This window comes from Rhynchophorus ferrugineus, unplaced genomic scaffold, assembly GCF_030347505.1.
Source record: "Rhynchophorus ferrugineus isolate W39M unplaced genomic scaffold, kcgeb_rfMv2 rfM9, whole genome shotgun sequence".
Lineage (NCBI taxonomy): Eukaryota > Metazoa > Arthropoda > Insecta > Coleoptera > Curculionidae > Rhynchophorus > Rhynchophorus ferrugineus.
The window spans coordinates 16,166,616-16,185,903 of record NW_027472588.1 but is presented as its reverse complement, the minus strand read 5'-3'; the positions used below and the strand labels follow the sequence as shown (position 1 = coordinate 16,185,903).

Below are 19,288 nucleotides of genomic sequence, written 5' to 3'. Positions count from 1 at the left end.
ATCAAATTTTCGCATCAATGGGATAGGCGCTTGCAAAGCAGCGCTTTGCCAATTTCGAAGAATTTAGAAAATTAGTTTTGCTCAAGGGACAAATAGTTTCTTTTAGAAAGGTATCCATAAATTTCCTGAAAGATGGGCAAGATGTATAGAATTAAATGGCCAATACATTGAATAAATAATTTTTTCCATTATCTTGAAAATTGTTTTTTTAGAAAAAAAAACGGTAATGTCCTCCCGGTACACTTGGTATACAAAATCAAACTACTATAGCAAAATAAATACACTTTTAATTAAATACTTGACATATAAAATTAACAGCCAACATAATAGCAAAGGGCACTTTTCAGTCTGGTCAGCCATCCTTTGCAGACACAGTACTTTTTTAATCCACCGTTTTTTGTAATGCAGGTGGTATCGTGTCGATATAAATTCAGTCTACTGACATCTCCCAATAGATTAAAGCTACCGTTTATCAGGTTATGATGTACCGTCGCTTCAAACATGGCGTAAGGATTAGTTCTTATGATGATTAGAAAAACGTCACTGGTTCCGTTTTGTCTCGCCTTTCCGACGGATATTACCTCTTTAAGTTCGAACTCCGCGCACAGGTAGGCTTCGTCCGAGTAGGCCTCGATGATTTCGTTGATTTGATTAACGAGAAAATGTGCCACCAAAGAAACCACGGTTTCTTTAATACTGATGTAGTTGTATCCACTGCAGGTGCACCAGTGTTCCGGTATACACGCGTCCGCGCACGACCGGTTCTCCGGTATTTGTTCGAATATCGACTTGGCATTGGAACAAGCCACCGAAGGTTCGATTTTTAAACTGTCATTATACAAACTCACCAAATGCTTAAGGGTCATGTGAAAATCGTACGGAGTCAGAAGACGCTGCTGCGCATTGATAACGAAATTCTCGTATAAGTTCGGATAACTATCGCGAAAGGTAACCGGGAACTTAAAGTAAATAAACGGCAGTCGCTCCTCCATCCATCCGGTGTACGTAAAACGGACATCTCCGAACCTAAAGCCGTGATCGCTGAAAATAATGACGGTCGAATCACGGAACACGTTAGCCATCTCGGCATCTGTCAAGAAATCGAACGTGGTCTGGTCCATGGACGACGGCAGGTTTATGTTGTCGTGGCTGAAGGAGTTCATCCAAAAGAGTGCGAAACTGGGCATCCCGCTGACGCTCAGCTCGAAATCCTTGACCGCGTTGAACATCCTGCTCCCGGTGTTCTCGTATCCCGAACAAACCGTCATGCTATATTTGGTTTTAACTGGTAAATGGTAAGCGGACATAAAATAGGGCCTGAGGTAATAATGGGTGGGTGCCTGCATGAATCCTCTCTTGTAAAAGCTGAAGGTACTGATATCCGGCTCGTCCTCGCCATACGCGGTGACGAAACCCTGCTCCTTAAACGCATTCCAAATAAAATCACAGTTATCGAACGTCTCGTTCCTCTTACAGGTCTCACCTAGGGTATCTAGACTTCGCCCCGTCAGTATGGCCATCAAGTTCGGAAAGGTGTTATCGCCTATTTTGTTGTACCCGCGAAGACCTTTGAAATGTTGCTCGAGGTAACTGAATGTCTTAGGCATGGTGCGTTGTAGATTCAATCTGGAAATGCTGTCGATGCCCAGAAGGAATATCGTGTGCGGCTTTGTCGCGTTTGTGTTGATCCTTGTTTGACTTGCATGTGGTATGAATGTTGCGTGGACATTATCATAAGTAATGCGAAAGAGGTTACTACATTTAACTCGTACGATTCCATAGTCGATTTGGATTTCTTCATCGAAATTCGTACATTCGGAGTAACTGAAACAAACATAGAAAATTATATTAATATGACTATTAGTCGGTGTTAGTTCAAGATTATGTGAACGCCACATTTAACAGGTCAATTGAAAAGTCCCCGGTCTACCATAGTAAAATACATTTTTTTGACAAAATTAGTTTTTTTTCTCAACATAATTCCCTTCAAGGGTGATATACTGATTTTAGCGACCCTCCAACGTTTCGATACCATTTTTGTAGTACGGTTTGTCTTTTGCTTCGTCGATCACCTCTTCATTCGATGAAAATTTCTTCCCAGCGAGCATTCTTTTGAGATCTGAGAACAGGAAATAGTCGCGAGGGGCCAGACCTGGAGAATACGGTGGATGAGGAAGCAATTCGAAGTGACACGGTCCAATAACGCTATATAATAATCGCTGTTGATGGTCCTTCCTTTTTCAAGGTAGTCAATGAAAATTATTCCATGTGCATCCAAAAATACAGACGCGATAACCTTGCCAGCCGACTGCTGCGTTTTCCCACGCTTTGGAGCGGGTTCATCGTGTGCAGTTCATTCGGGTAACAGTCGATTGGACTTCGGAGTAAAATGATGAAGCCATGTTTCATCCATTGTCACATATCGACGCAAAAACTCGGGCGACGCTTGATCATCTTCAAACACTCGTCGTTGTTTGTGGTTAAAAGTGAACTCGTGTGAGCACCCACTTTCCACAGAGCTTTCTCATACCAAAATATTCGTGAATGATATGATCTACACGTTCAGTTGACTCTGAGTTAGAGTGTCTGCTATTTCATTCAATTTCAATTTACGGCCATTCAAAATCAATTTGTGGATTTTTTAAATGTTTTCGTCGGTAACAACCTCTTTTGGGCGTCCATTGCGTTCACCGTCTTCGGTGCGCATTTCACCACATCTAGACAAGCATACAAATCCTTGATGGTTGATTTTCCTGGGGCAGTGAAATTTCTTTTTATCCATTTTTTTATTCACAATAATAAAAGTTGCTTCACTCAAAATACTATAATTCACAAACTAATGATCCAACAGCTGTCAAATTTATACACGCATCTTTTGGGGGTTAGGACTAACTAAAAAATATATGGATATAATTCTAGTAGCTCCATCTATGTGTCAGGTCGGGGACGTTTTAATTGGCCTGTTACATTTTAAAAAAGTTGATTTTTACGAGTAACTAACAGGTGTACCGGAAAGTTATCAGGGTTTTTTCTTCAGAAAAAAAAACTACATTATTTCAAGAAAATGGAAACAATTATTTATTCAAATTATTGCATCTTTCAGGCAATTGGATGGATGCCATCCCAAAAAAATAAAACGGTTTGTCCTTTCAGCAAAACCAATCATTGAGCCATTTTCTAACTGCCTCGAAATTGGCAATGTGCTGTTTTACAAGCGCTTTTTCCATTGAAGCCAAAAGTTGATAGTTGGACGGGGCAAGGTATGGAGAGTGCGATGGGTGCTATAATATGTCCCATCCAAGAGCTACAACTTTTCCTTGACTGCTCTTGCATTAGGAGACGGCGCGTTATCGCGCTCTAAAATTACTTTACCGTATCTTCAGTCTCTGCGTTATTCGATCAATGCATGGCTTAAATTAATCATTTGTTATCGGTAGCGTTCACTATTAAATGTTTCACCAGTTTTCAACAGTTCGTAACACACCACGCCACTCTAGTCCTACCAAACACAGAATATTGTCTTGGGACAAAAACTATTTGGCATTAGAGTCGATCGGCCGGCTTCGTCAGGTGATTACCATGATTCTTGCGCTTAGGGTTTTCAAAATAAATCCACTATTTATCACCGGTCACCATTTAACGCAGAAATTATTTCCAATGATATCTTTGAAGCGGCATTTCACTGACGATTTTTCAATTTTCCATTTTGCCTGTCATTCACTTGATGTGGCACATCTTCCATCTTTTGGATTTTCCCCATTGCGTGTATTGGACCGCTAAACGGTCCTTGGGTCACATTTAACGCACTTGCCAATTATTTGGGATGGATCTTCATCCCTTCATCTCTTGCAGTTTCACACTTTCACACGTCAAACTTATTCAGTTTACCACAATGTTCTCTGACTTGCACATAGAAATCACCAAGGTGAGAGGATGCTCACCGTAAGTTCCTACCATAATGTTTTAATTAAATAAGTAAATTAATGCGTGTCGCAAACGCACATTTTCAGGCTTGACATCTTCAAAGAGGTAGAGTCAATTCAAAATATTACACACGTGTGTCAATATGTGTCTGTCTAAAGTTGTAAATTAATTTTACAGTCAGACAATATTATCCTTGTCATATTATTCTATTTAACTGAACTTGAGTGACGAATCAAGATAAGCTTCTTGTTGGCTGTATCAGAGTTCAAATATACGAAATGTAAAAAACCCGAAAATATATACAGCTATTTGAGGGACTTAGAATATACCTTTATGCACTGTTGGGTAATATAGGATTTAAATGGTGTAAAGATAACCCACGAAAGGGGTTTAATGGAACTTCCAGAGATTGCTTTTAAAAGAATACCATTTTTAAAAACATATAACGAAATCAAGGAAGAATTATTATATCAATGTATATATTTAAATGAGACTTAAATATTTCAGAATGGTACATTGGGTCGCTCATGGCAAGGTGATAATAAATATAGTGTAAAGACAATAAAAGTTGATCCAATTAACGTTGGAATAACTATTGATTACGTTTTATTAGTCATAACATTTATCAATAATTCATTGCTGGAAACAGGAATGCTTCTATTCCTGGTGCAGAATTAGTGTTTTCCTCTAAGTCCAAGAGTGACTACCATGAAGAAATGATCCATAACTTGTTTTTGCAGTAGTTTGAATCAGCTTTTAAAGAACTTGAAAGAACCATTAGTTATTATTATGTACAATGCAACATATCTACCATATATATAGTACACTGGTGGGGAAAATCCCAACAAGTGCATCAACAAAAGCTGGCATTAAGGAATGGTTTAAAGTACATAAAGTTTTGAGAAAATCATGTTAAAGAATGAACTATTTCAAATTATTACTTGGTAAATATAAATGAAATATTTAATTGCATTTTTTGTAATTTACTTTTTTAGAAATAAGCCTGAGAAAAGATACATGGTAGATCAGATTACTGAACGTTATGGCCACAGAGTATTATGTCTTACTCCCTATCACTGCATATTTAATCCAATTGAGTTGATATGGGGTATTGCAATACACATTCCGGTCACGAAGGATATTCAGAACCAGAACTGTCTGGATTTAAGAAAAGAGACATTGTAGAAAATAACACCTTTGGTTTGTGTGAGCTCGATCAGACACATTAAAGAAGAAATTGACAAATGGCAGAATCTTGAGCAAGCTTTTGATAGATTGGAAATAAAGAGCTTAGTTACTAACTTGATTATTTTTTCTGAAAGTGACAGTGATTGAATAAAACATAATGAATGTTGGTTTATGATTCAATGCTGACAATTACCAAGACATGGTGATGAAAGAGGAAACAACTAAAGATCTGTATACAATTAATATAATTTAATTGTAGGAAATTGTATTATAAAGTATCAAGGTTTTATGAGCATGTATGTTAATATTCAGAATGTACATGAACATTTGGTTAACATGTATGAGGAGAGAAATAATACTAACCGTTTTGCAAATATGGCAAATATATTTAGGAGAATGCAGTGATTAAGTGTAGTTCAAGAAAGATGTATACAGGTAGTAACAGGACCAATTAAAGAGAAATATAGTAATATCATAATGACTTTACAAGGATACATTGCATCGAAAGAAACAAGTACTAAGCGTAAAACATAAATATGCTCTCTAATGAAACTAAGATACATTACTCAAAAATACAATTGTTAATTAGGTGGATTAGGCCTTCGGGGGATACGACTACTACCTAAACTAGTGTGGAATAAAGTTCAATGTATATGCAATAAAATAACTCTAACCTATAAACTATTGTAGCTGTATAATTTATTGTAGTTTTAAATTATTCGATAATATATACATTAGATGTACTATAATGTTAAAATAAATTATAATACATAACATTTTTGTTTGATTATTTTATTTATATTAAAATTTTTTTATATGTCAGGGCCAAAATGTACTAAAACTTAGAGATGTTGCGGCAAAATTGCGACGTTTTGACAAGTCTCCCGTGTAACTACTGTTTTGAATAGACTATATAAATCTATGACAGTGTTACTTTCGCAAAATATAACATGTATAGCTTTGAAACTTAATGTCAGTAGAATAAAATGACATATGCGTCAAATCATAAGAGTGCATATTTAAAAATCGAATAGAAAGATCGATATATCGATCGATCGATAGAAGAAGAAAAATCGGTAATGAGTTTCAGGTACACCTGATAACTAATAGACCCAAACAAGTTTCCTGTTATTCACTTCTTATTTTTATGTTAATTTCTTACTATTTCTACTCTAGAAAACTAGAAAGGTTACAGCACCTAATTAAGAGTCGGTATTTCCAAATAGTTCCCAATATAGTGAATTTCGCATCACCGGTTATAAAACATTTTCTAACTATTTTTAACCACTATACCATTTTCGACGCTTCTACACTTAAAATATCGTTCAAAACGTCGCCTTTATAACTAGAATATGATGTCATGATATTTTCGCTACAATATGCGTTCCCTGACTACTTGAGTGGAGTGATGATAATAAAAATATTACTCAGAATATTAAAAATACAATCAAGAAAATACATGAAAACTTTTGCCGAAAACTATTAGATAATTGGATTAACACAAAATGTTAAAATGTATGTTTCCTTAAAAAACTTATTACTGTTTAGTATTCAAATCGTTATATTGATTAAACCCACTCAAACAAAATTTAGAAATATCAATAGATCTGTTTAAAAAAACATAATGTGCTCATAGTAAGTACTTTTTATTATGTCGTTAGCCTTTACCAAAAAAAAAAATTATAAAAATAAGAGTGCTTTAGATAATAGATTATTATAATTATATAATATATAATAAATTATCTCTAGCTATTATTTCTTGTTACGTTTGTCTCCTGATAGATCCTATATCTTCAATAACACGAATACATTTATAATAAAAACAAATACTTTATAAGTATGTTATAGTTTTACTTATGTTAAAGCTAACCGACAAAGCTCAAAATAAAGATCGTCGGTAGGTTTTGTTTTAATAATGATGTAATAATAATTTCAATAATCATATTAATTTTAAACATTTTAATTTAAATTTTAAAAACAACGAGAAGGTACTTATACTATTGGTGTATAAAATAACTTGTTGGATGCTGCTATGCAACGATTTTTAACTTATATTACGATAATGTCGATTAAATGAATATTACGACATATATTTCTTGTTCTTTCACTAAGTTTATATATAGTGTGTATAATTGTATAGTTATATGATTACGTGATTGTATAAATATATTACTGTGCGATTTTAATGGAAAATGGATGCTTGTAGACTAGACCTAAGGGGGGCGCTACATAAAAAGTGTGGCAAGAATTATATTATCGTCGGTGTGAAATACAGTTTATCACATATTTTTATAAAATTATAATATTCATTGATTATTGTAATATTTATATATTGACAAAAACTATATTTATTATTTTGCATATTGTTTACTTTCTCTTTATTCCTTTCGAAAGTATTTGAAATCGAATATGTTTATAAAAGATTTTTCATTTATTAAAGAAGATGAACACTGAACACTGTGAACAATATAATATATATATATATATATATATATATATATATATATATATATATATATATATATATATATATATATTATATTCAATAATTTAACCCAACTATTTAAGAAGCATTTATTATTTTGAGTGGTGTTTTGAAAGGTCATCTTCCTTAAGCCATCTAATGTAAACAGATCGATCTTTCCGAGTGCAAGATATGATTTATTATTTATTTGAAAAATAATGGATTTAGTTTTACTACACCAATATATGGCTTTCTAAAGATGTATGTAGGAACAACTCAGGACAGTTTTACGCTTTTAATAGAAATAATATAATTCATAAGACATTATGAATTCAAAAAAGTACGCATTAATATATATAGTCTATCCACAGTAGCCGTGAACTTATGTCATCAAGATGCATAATGTATAGCCTATTGCAGTTTGTAAATTCGTTTTAATACCAGACAATATATTCCTTCTCATTTTATTCCAGTTAAAAAGAGATGTTGTTAAATGTCTGTAAAATTCTTCAAATCATAGTGACAAAACATGATGATAAACTGGCAAATGTTATTTTGGCACTTCGCTTGTTTTGATAAATTTCAAATACCTGCTTAATATTTGTAATTATTCTGTTTGAAAATGCCGAGACCAAATAAATAGTCAGTCAGAAACACGGTTACGTTTCCAACCAACAACTTCGAACAGAAACAGTTTTAATAGAAATACTTTTATAGTGTTGCAGCTGCATTTTTTATTATGGTAACTGTAACAAAAATCTCCAAATTTAATAACTCATCGAAAAGAATCGTATCTACATACCTTGATGTTAACTCTATTCAAGATTAAATTTATGAAATGTATATAAACGGTGAGCAGGTCTTTTAATATAAAAATAATTTGATACAATTATTTCAGAGATAACTGTTAGTATGGGAAGTATATATAGAAAACTTAGGGATATGCAGCTCTTTGAGGAATATAAGTCATTAATTGTATACAGAACTGTGAACTAACATTAGAATGGAAATTAAGAGTTTAGTTATTATTTAAATAGTGGCTCAAAATACGACAGTGAGTGAATGAAACTTTCAAGATGTGGGATTATGATATAATGCAGAAAATACCAAATTTTATTTCGGCTGGAGTTCCGCAAGGTACTGTCTTAGGACCTCTCCTATATCTAATCTACACTGCTGCCATTCCAACAACAAAAGAAACACTACTTGGAACCTTTGCTGACGACACAATTATTATGGCAAACGATATATTTCTGCCTACGGCAGTAGAAAAAGTAACAAGTGGCAGTCAACAAAATCTACAAATGGACGAAAGATTGGAAAATTCAACTTAATAGCTCCAAATCTGTCCACGTTAATTTTGCATTGCGGCGGAATAATAAAAACTTAATTATATCACTCAATGGATGCCCGATTCCTCAAGCAGAATTAGCTAAATACCTCGGAATCCATCTAGACGGTAGATTAAATTGGAAACATCATGTTATACAAAAAGCAAAACACATTAAAACCAAAATAAAACTGAAATAATAAAACAAAACAAAAATATACTGGTTACTCGGAAGATACTCTCAACTTGATATAAAATCAAAGAGTTTGATTTATAAGATAATTATAAAGCCCATTTGAACCTATGGGGTGCAAATATTGGGTCGCACTAAAAATTCGAATCAACTAGTCAACCAACGCTGTCAAAACAAGGTTCCTCGATTGATTACCAATGCTTATCGCTACGTAACTAACGAAGAACTGCACGATGACCTGGAAATCAAATGGATTTGCGAAGCTATCAAAGAATTCGCCTTGAAACACGAAAGAAGATTACTAAATCATACTAACGTGAAAGCAATACAACTGCTGGACAGCGCAAGATGTCAGGAGATTGAAGCGAACCAAACCGTACGAACTTATATAAAGTGTATACATTTAGTGTAAACTATAGCTATAACTTATCATAATTTTATAATTGAGGAATACATATTGATGTATTTTCTCGCAGTAGTCTTGTTTGTGAATGAATCCAAGTACAAATGAAATGTAGTAATAAATTAATTGTAAATTAAGATTGTACGAAGCGTATCTAATAAAGATGTTATAAAAAATTAAATATAATAAAACAACTCTACCTAAAAACTATTGTGACTGTTTAATTAACTGTAGTTTAAGTTTTTCGATAATATATGCATTTGATCAACAGTAATGTAAAAATAACTTATATTTCATAGCATTTTTGTTTCATTATCTTACTTGTATCAGAAAGTTGTTATATATCGAAACAAAAATAAAAACAATGTCAACGTTAAAGGCGGCGTTAAACATCGCACCACTTTGACGTCATAAATTGAGATGACGCGAATTTACTGCTATTTTGGCTACACTATATAAACATATGTGGGAGAAAAAATAGGCTTTCTCTCTTATTAATCAGGTACTCGAGATAATATAAGTACACTTGAAAACAAACAAAGTATATCATGTTTTTAATCTGATGAAATATTGTCGATTGTAGGAATAAACATGCTGACCTAAAAAACCCTGGGAACCGCGAATCAATGGGAATATACAGGTATATATATTTTAATAAGAAAAAGTCGCCATTGGATATATCTTTCCCTCCCTTGAATACGATAAAAAACTATACATCTATATAATCATCTTACACCCAGAAATTATTTTTGGTCTACCATTTTTGTGTAATATGCGCTACAAATAAATAAATTCCAATAAAACGAAATGCGCTTAAATCAACCAAACATGAATAGCCGTCAGATCAGTGACATAACAGGTCAATTGAAAAGTCCCCGGCCTGCCACATAGCTGGCGCTACCAGAATGAAATCCATGTGTTTTTTAGCTAGCTCTAACCCTCAAAAGATGCGTGTATATTGAGTAGTAATTTGACAGCTGTCGGGTCATTAGTTTGTGAATTATAGCATTATGAGTGAAGCAACTTTTGTTATTGCGAAAAAAATTGATGAAAAGGAATTTCACGTGTTGATTGATATATTACTTTTTGAATATTGTTTTTTAAAGGGAAAATACAGCTGAAGCAAAAACTTGGCTTGATGTCCAGTTTCCGGACACTGCCCCAGGAAAATCAACCTTCAAGGATAGGTATGCTAAGTTTACACGTGGTGAAATGAGCACCGAAGACGGTGAACGCAGTGGACGCCCAAAACAGGTTGTTACCGATAAAAACATTTTAAAAAATCCACAAAATGATTTTGAATCACCGCAAATTGAAATTGAATGAAATAGTAGACACTAAAGATATCAACTGAACTGAAGCGTATGATATGTACATCATATAATTCATGAATATTTGGGTATGAGAAAGCTCTGCGCAATTGGGTGCAGCGCGATATCACTTTTGATCAAAAACAATGACGAGTTGATGATTCGGAGCAGTGTTTGAAGATAATCAAGCGTAATAAACCCGAGTTTTGTGTCGATATGTGACAATTGATGAAACATGGCTCCATCATTTCACTCCGAAGTCCAATCGACAGTCATTCAAGTGGACTGCACATGATGAACCCGCTCCATAGCGTGGGAAAAAACACAACAGTCAGGCAAGGTTATCGCGTCTGTATTTTGGGATGCGCATGGAATAGTTTTCATTGACTACCTTGAAAAAGGAAGGACCATCAAGAGCGACTATTATATAACGTTATTGGACCGTTTGAAGGACAAAATCGTCGAATTTGAAGAAAAAGAAAGTGCTGCTTCACTAAGTCAATGCACAGTGTCACAAGTCAGTGAAAACTATGGCTAAAATCCATGAATTGGGCTTCGAATTGCTTCCTCATCCACCGTATTCTCCAGATCTGACTCCCAGCGACTATTTATTTCCCATTCTCAGATCTAAAAAGAATACTCGCTGGAAAGACATTTTCGTCGAATGAAGAGGTGATCGACGAAACTGAGGCCTATTTTGAAGCAAAGGACAAATCGAAAAGTTGAAGCGTCGCTATAATCAGTGTATCACCCTTGAAAAAACAATTTTGCAAAAAATGTGCTTTACTATGGTAGGCCGGGGACTTTTTAGTTGACCTGTTAAAATATATAAAAAAAAATATTTTAGACTCCGACCGACGAACTGCCATCTCCTGCTTTTATACGATAAATTATTCGTCTCTTCTGTTGTACGTAATCATCTACGGACAACAGTGTTATTTAAGATTTCATATTATTTTCTGTTATTCCCGCATTGTTGGAACTATTAAACAGTTATGACAAGTTTAGATAAAAAACGATCAACAATAGTATGCGCTCTGAAAGAAAACAACTTTGCAGAACATCTCCATAACTGAACTCCATATGTCCATATAGGTTTCAGTATTTGCTTATATAATAGCAATTATGTACTAATAACATAATTGTGATTTTCTTCTAATTAGCCAGGACATTTTCCTATATTTCAATTCCAGTTCTTTTCTTTTCTTTTCTCCTTTCTCCTTCATTCCAGCGAAGTTTTGCATCAGCATTAATTCCGAGATATATAGCGTTGTTGCTATATGGAATGATAGTATTATGTAATGTGCTTGTACGGTCTGATTGTAGTTGAACTGCACATGCACAGATTTACTTTCGTTAATTTTTATTATTCAAGCTTGTATCTTAATTATTTATATTATCACTTGCCTGTTGTAATTTTCGTGAGGCTTCTTCAATATTGTCTGCGACAGCTATAATCGCGCTATCATCAGTAAATGTAGCCATCGTAATATTCTCCATTTGTGGTATATCACAAGTTTAGAGTAAATAAAGCATTGGTCCCAGTACACTTCTTTATGGTACACTTGATTTAGCTTCTATTGTTGTAGAGTAAGCTTCTTCTTGTTTGACAACATTCTGGTTGTAATATACGATTTTAATAGTTCGGTGTGTTGTTTTGGTAGCATTTTCTGTAGTTTATGAACAAGGCCTTCATGCCAAACCTTATCGAAGGCTTGTGCTACATCTAAGAATACAGCTGAGCATACTTTTTTACTTTTGTAGGAGAAACAATATGATCGATTTTATTCTTTTCAACAGGAGTCTTTCAAAAACCTTAGATATTACTGGCATCAGTGATATCTATAGGCTTTTATTTCGTTTGGTGACTTCCCAGGTTTTGGGATCATTAATGATCATAATTTTCGCATCTTCTAAATGTCTGAGACATGTTTTAATCTAAATGCTGCATTTATCAAGTTGGTGAGTTTTATAATTCTCTTTTTTGGTAGTTTTTGCAGCAATTCTCTGTTATTAAATCGCAGCCTGCTGATTTCCTGATATCCCCAAATTTAATCCAGTAGAAGTAGTTATCCACAGGGGTCAACTGTGACGAGGTTTTGGTGTAGTGTATTGGTAAGCCCAGATGCAGTCCCTCATAAGCCGGTCCAACTTGTCACTCCAGGGCAAGTCTCCGCGATCAGGTATGCGTCATGCTTTCCACCGCCTGATTTAAGACCAAAAAAAAAAAAAAGATGATTAAATGACAAGTTTTTCATACATATTTTTTTCATTCTTCTTCGTACTAACTACCAAGTACCACGTGCAAAGCATTTGCATTCTGAACGCACAGTCTTTGGTCAAGTCCCTATGTTTGTATATTATTCATTTCATGTAGCATCGATGTCAGAAGCCCAGGAAACAAAAAAAAAAGAAAAAGCCGACTACGGTGGTGCAGTGGTCAAAGTCTTCCTACTGTTGCGAGAGTCGCGGGTTCGAATCCTACCGGTGCATGGATGTGATTTATGTTTGTGATTGTAACTGTAAATGTTTTTATAGGCAAGAGTGTCAAATCCGACAAGGAAAATGGTATCAGTCACGCCAGTAACCAAGATGGGTAAGTCCGGATATTTTCTGGGATGATTTCTAAGTTGGTCACTCGTCAGTCGGTAGACTTAATGCCGAAAACCGTGGTTCGGAACCTAAGTTAAACTGTAGGCCCAGTCCAGATAAACTCTTGTTAGTAGAAAGGAAACTTTAAAATATTAAAAAAAGGAAAATGACTGCATCCGATATTTTTTTCGAAAAGACGAGAATATCTTTGAAAAGATGCCATGTTACGTTTACGGAATCGTCTGCCAGCTTTTATCAAGGCTTCAAGCTTGTTCAAAATAATCTTTGAAATTCCTTCAGCAGTTCTACTTCTTGTTTCATTGAAATCTATAAAATAGTCCACTACTTATGATTGCTGGTTTTCAATTACTACGTATCTTAATATCTAGTTTGTTTAATCTTTATGAGAAATATCTGGAATATTGTCGAACATAATTGAATACTTAGCCTCTTTTATTTGTCCTATAATATGTTGGCAAACATATTATATAAACATTACAATGATCAGGGTGTAATTCTTCAATATTCACATAAAGAACTGGGATTCCCCGATTGAGTCACAAAATAATTAATGAAAAAAAAAAAACAATTAATGTTCCTACAAGGTTAGAATCCTAATCAACGAAAGTTTTCCTCTAACTGAACTCGCTGCTGTTTACTACTAATAGTTCATATATTCTCAATACTCGAAAACCACTCTCTATCAAATATCATCATGTTTAAATTATAAAAAGCCAATATCAAATATCTGATTTCTTGTACATCAAATAGTTTGGTGAGCTATGGGTAACCAGATTAAGGGTAACTGATACATATTTGAATGAAAAATGTGACTTATGTATATGTTAGGCCAGACGCAAAATGAGATGCAGTTTGGTGACGTGTCGCATCGTGAGTCACGGCGAAGTTTTGTAGGTTTAAAGAACGATAGTTACGCGCAATATTGCTTCGCAACATGCCGTGACGCAGTTTTTGCTAACGTGATCCTGCGTAGTATTTTTGTCGCAGTGTTTCGCCTATGGAAATGGAAACTGTGCGGATTCAACAAATTTGTCTTCATTCTTAACTAATATATTTACTTAAACTAAAGTCTCCGTGAGTCTTCTTTTTAGATATAACTTCTCCGTTACCTTTTACTTGCAATTTGAGAGATAAACAAAAGAACTAAATCCTAGATCAGTAGATATTAATTAGTGCAGTTTCCATCGTACCGTACTACTGTGTACAGCTTTACTGCGAAGCGAGAACTGCAATTGTATTTGCACAGTTTCGGCCTCTAGCAGTTTTATCATGCGTACACTCACCTGTGTCACCTCACAAAGCTGCGTCCGAATTTACAAACAGAAGTTTCAAACATTTCAAACAACCAAATGTCAAGAACCCAACTCATATAGACCGAGGCCAGAACAGTTACAGCCGACCATCAATTATGGCAGATTTAGTGAATAATTCCTACAGCAACAAGAGCAGCTCATTGATTTCAAAACAGATACTCTATCTGAGGGCCAGCTATGGATTAATGGAGATGATGATGATTATATCCACTGACCTGACGAAGATTTTATCCAAGCTAACTTTGTATTACAATATACAAGATATCTGTATATACAAGATACAAAAGTAACAAACTAAAAAAATTAAAATTGATAAAATTAAATATATATAAATATAGGAATTTTTTTGCAATTTTTAATGCAATATGTATCGTTTAACACACAAAAAAGCTAGTTTGTTCTCAGTGTTGGATATCAACAAAGTAGAAAATTAATGGATTCTATATAATTAATTCCAAAAGTAGATTTTCTTCATAGATTGTTTATCAGGGCTGTGTTTTTAAATTTCACATTTTTACAAAATTTAATTTATTTCTGACATTAGATTTAAATTCTAATTTAAATTTTATTAGCAGTAGTCAATTAAACGTGACGTCAGGAATTGGTTACGAATTGAACTATGGGATACTGCTAAACGTGCTTAATATAACCATCATTCAACGATTCCAAAATAAAGCATTCGTGCCAATATGCCTATATTTGTCAATGCTTATATGATACGTCTCTAATAAGTGCTTATATCTAATTCGATCCCATAACGAGTATAATTGGAAGTATTAATGTTAGTTGGTGAATCTCAACATTCGTATAAGATAGCTAAATGTGCCCAATGACAGCGAAGTACTTAGACCAAAATGTTTACTGTCATCATATTTGATTAATGGATATAGGTAGACTTTGGAGCAAAATTTCAAAGATTTTGAAATAAAAATCAAGCATTTCAAAGAGGAGGATCACGACTTGAAGATATATCTTACACACGAGTGTAGCTATCTACATTTCTAGTCTAACAATGTAACAATTTTCCGTAAAAGAATAAGGCACTTAACATCAACGCATAAACCGTTTCTTATATTCTCTCCGAAGGCTTCACCATCCTACGTTGTTGTTAAATACAGGAGCACTAGATGGGGTTCAAAAAATTTGTATATGGCAACAAGAGCAGCTCATTGATTTCAAAGTAGATACTCTTTCAGAGCGCTACCTATGTATTAAGCAGATGATGATGATGAGATCCACTGACCAGATTGATGAACCAATAAAGGAAATTCTACCTCATAATATTTGGTGTTTATTTTGATATTTAAATAATTCCAGCGATCTTGAGGCATGTCGAATTTTACATAGTGGAATAACGATCTACACAAAACCCAGAAATATAATCCCCGGTGTTGAAAACGGGCGGGGTGCCAGCAGCGCCAAATAGAACCCAATAACGAATAGCTGGCAACCCCGACACGTTTATCTGGGATGTTATTGAAGGGTATTACGATTCATTCAGTGCTCAACCTTCGTTTGGTTTAGACATGCTACCATCGACTGCCCAAGCCTCGTCACCAGGTAACACCGCTGCCATCCGTTTTATCATTTTTATTTTTATATTATTTCAATAACCCTAAATAACTAACAATTTCAAATAAATTGTGCTATTACTAATGTACTTTTAATGCAATCACTTTTAACTATTTAATATCGCAGTCAACTTTATACCATAAACAACTATTGGAATCGGTAATCTAATCCGATAAGCTACCTTAGTAACAGATGAACATCGTTTACATTTAGTTTTAGGGCTAATACACTGATTAGATATTTTTTAAAAACTGATTTAAGCGGTTACGTAAGTAATAAAATTAAACATAACCTGATAAACGCGATTACTATCGTATTCGAAATTCGAAGCAATGCATTATGATAAATTGGGCACTTATGGCTTTATTATTGATTTTAAAATAACTAGACAGCTTAAATGCATACTCAGTAGCTATACCTTTATAACCTTATTTGGTGGTTATGGCGCCATAACATTTTGAAAATGTTTTCAGATTAATTTTGTTCTCTATACCAAATCATATCACCGGCAGTGTATTGGTTGCCAAATAGACACTCGGTTTTTTAATGCACAGACTTGTACAATTCAAGGAAATCATAAATCGTTCTATGGTATTTAGAATTCCATCTAGTAGTTCGATATTCTAGACATTTTTAATATTGGATCGTCCATGTTTTTTTAAGGTTTAAATGATAATGTAAAGGAAATAGGTGGGATTGAAGTTTTTTCTTAATTGTAGAATGCGAATACGAATGCTTAGAATAGAACCGCAAATATAATATTGTTGATGTTTCTTCGGGACATTAGAACTTCATAATAGCTCATTTATGACGAGGCGATGGTCAGAGTCACTACCTTCTTCTTATTCAGTTTATCTTACCGTGTTTTGTGCCGCCCAAGTTAAGTTTCACCAAATGGTGAGTTTATTCACAGAATATTCCCGTTATCTCTTTTTAATTCCCATTAATTATTTTTTGGTAAATCTTCATGTATTATGTTCTATTTATTATTTTTCAGTTATTACTCTTCATTATTATTTTCTGTTTATTATCCACTACTTATTTATGTACTTATCGATTTATCGTTATCTATCTTATCGTCCTCTATTTTATTATTTGTTCGAATCGTCGTATGTTCCCCATCATTCTTAAATTCTGGTAAATCAAAGATAATAGTTTGGTGGTTGCAACTGTAAATATAAATTATAACTTTTTGTAAACAATGGATAGCCTAAAACATACATAAACGCCACCGAAAGTGGTTTCTGCTGGCTCTTGGTTCAGCGTATCTAGCGTGTTTGGTTCTGGCTTTTTTCTTGTACACATTGCACGTTCATCATAGTCGGAGTTGATAGTAATGCACGTCCATTATTGCTAGTGTTAGGGTATAAGCTAGCGTTAGGTAACATCGTGCGTTACCTTCTTTTCGTACCGTGTGCACATGTCACACTTCATCTTAGCATAGTTTATCATTGGTAACAATTACCATTATTATATGTTTTATAATGATTGTCCGTCTAAGATTATTGTTAACCATCCTGGTTATTCCATCAATGTTATTGCCTACCATTGTCATCGTCATTAATTGAGAATATCAATACCATCCATTACCAATATTTATCGATATATACTATTTGACATTAGAAATATCTATCGTAATAATATATAATATAATAATATATTTTTAATTTCGTCCTTGTCATTGAAAATAATTTTCCAGGTACGTCTTTATAATGTTTTCAGCTACCATCCAACCACCTCGATACCAAGATCTCGCACGCTTATTCGCTTTATTTATTGTGTCATTTATTATATAAGTCCCAATATATTCGGGTGATCCGCAGGGCAGTACTCTTGGTCCATTGTTATATCTATTGTATGCAGCTGACCTACCGACATCATGAAACACTAGTGTTGCGACATATGCTGATGAGACACCGGTTTTATCATCACACGAGGATTCAATATCAGCCACAAGACATTTCCAACATCATCTTAACAAAGTCGAATTGTGGTTGAAAACGTGGTGTGTCAAAGCAAATGGGACAAAATCTACCCATGTGACATTCACCCTTTGTAGAAGAACATGACCCTCAGTAAAATTGAATAATCATGAACTTTCGCAAGCAGATAACGTTAAATAACTGGGAATGAATTTCAATCGACGTTTGGCATGGTAGAAACATATAGTGACAAAACGCAAACAGCTTAGGGTTAAGCTAAGCCAAATGTACTGGCTGATAGGGCGTAAATCTAAATTATCATTAGATAACAAGGTTTTGCTCTATAAGTCAATACTTAGGCCCATTTGGACCTATGGTATTGAACTGTGGGGTACTACTAGCAAATCTAACATAAATATCCACCAGAGGTTCCAGAATAAAGTGTTGAAAGTCATCGTCGATGCCCCATATTATGTGTCCAAACTGATTCAGCGTGATATCCCCATAGAACCCATAACGAGTGTGATTTGGAGTGTTAGTGCGAAGTACTCTGAAAGATTATTAGTGCATCCCAATGCAGTCGCCAAACAGTTAAATGTGCGCGATGATAGTGTAGTGCGTAGGCTCAAACGCAAACTACCATACGAACTGATTAATAGACACATAGAGTGAGATTTAATAATCTCTAGAATAAGCTAAATTAGTTTTTAGAATAAGTTAAGATAGACTTTAAAATAAGTCAGAATAGTATCTAGAATAAGATTTAGATTGTAAGTTATACAGTAAATCACTTACTGAAGTGATCTTCTACAGGTCAGGATAGTTATATTATATAACTGAAATCATATAACAATAGTTATTGCCCACGGGCAGATTGTTGACGTTCTATGAGATTAATAAAAAAAATTGTGTAAGTAGTTGTTATATCATTTATTTTGATCTATGTTATTTATTTATTTATTTAAGATGTTAGATCATCTTATATTGTTTTATTAAATATAATTCATAAATAATATAATTACCATTTTCAAACCAATGACGCTATTACTAGTACAT

The 19,288-nt window shown here is 34.1% G+C and overlaps 1 protein-coding gene across 1 annotated transcript in view; it reads right to left on the bottom strand.

Moving 5' to 3' along the window:
* Nucleotides 1-269: 269 nt before the first annotated feature.
* LOC143202115 (uncharacterized) overlaps nucleotides 270-19,288 on the bottom strand; it is a 34,539-nt gene continuing 15,520 nt past the window's right edge. The window contains exon 4 of the mRNA XM_076413399.1: nucleotides 270-1,824. Coding sequence (XP_076269514.1) covers nucleotides 312-1,824 — 1,513 coding nt within the window. The 3' untranslated portion in view covers nucleotides 270-311. The remainder of the gene's footprint in view (nucleotides 1,825-19,288) is intronic.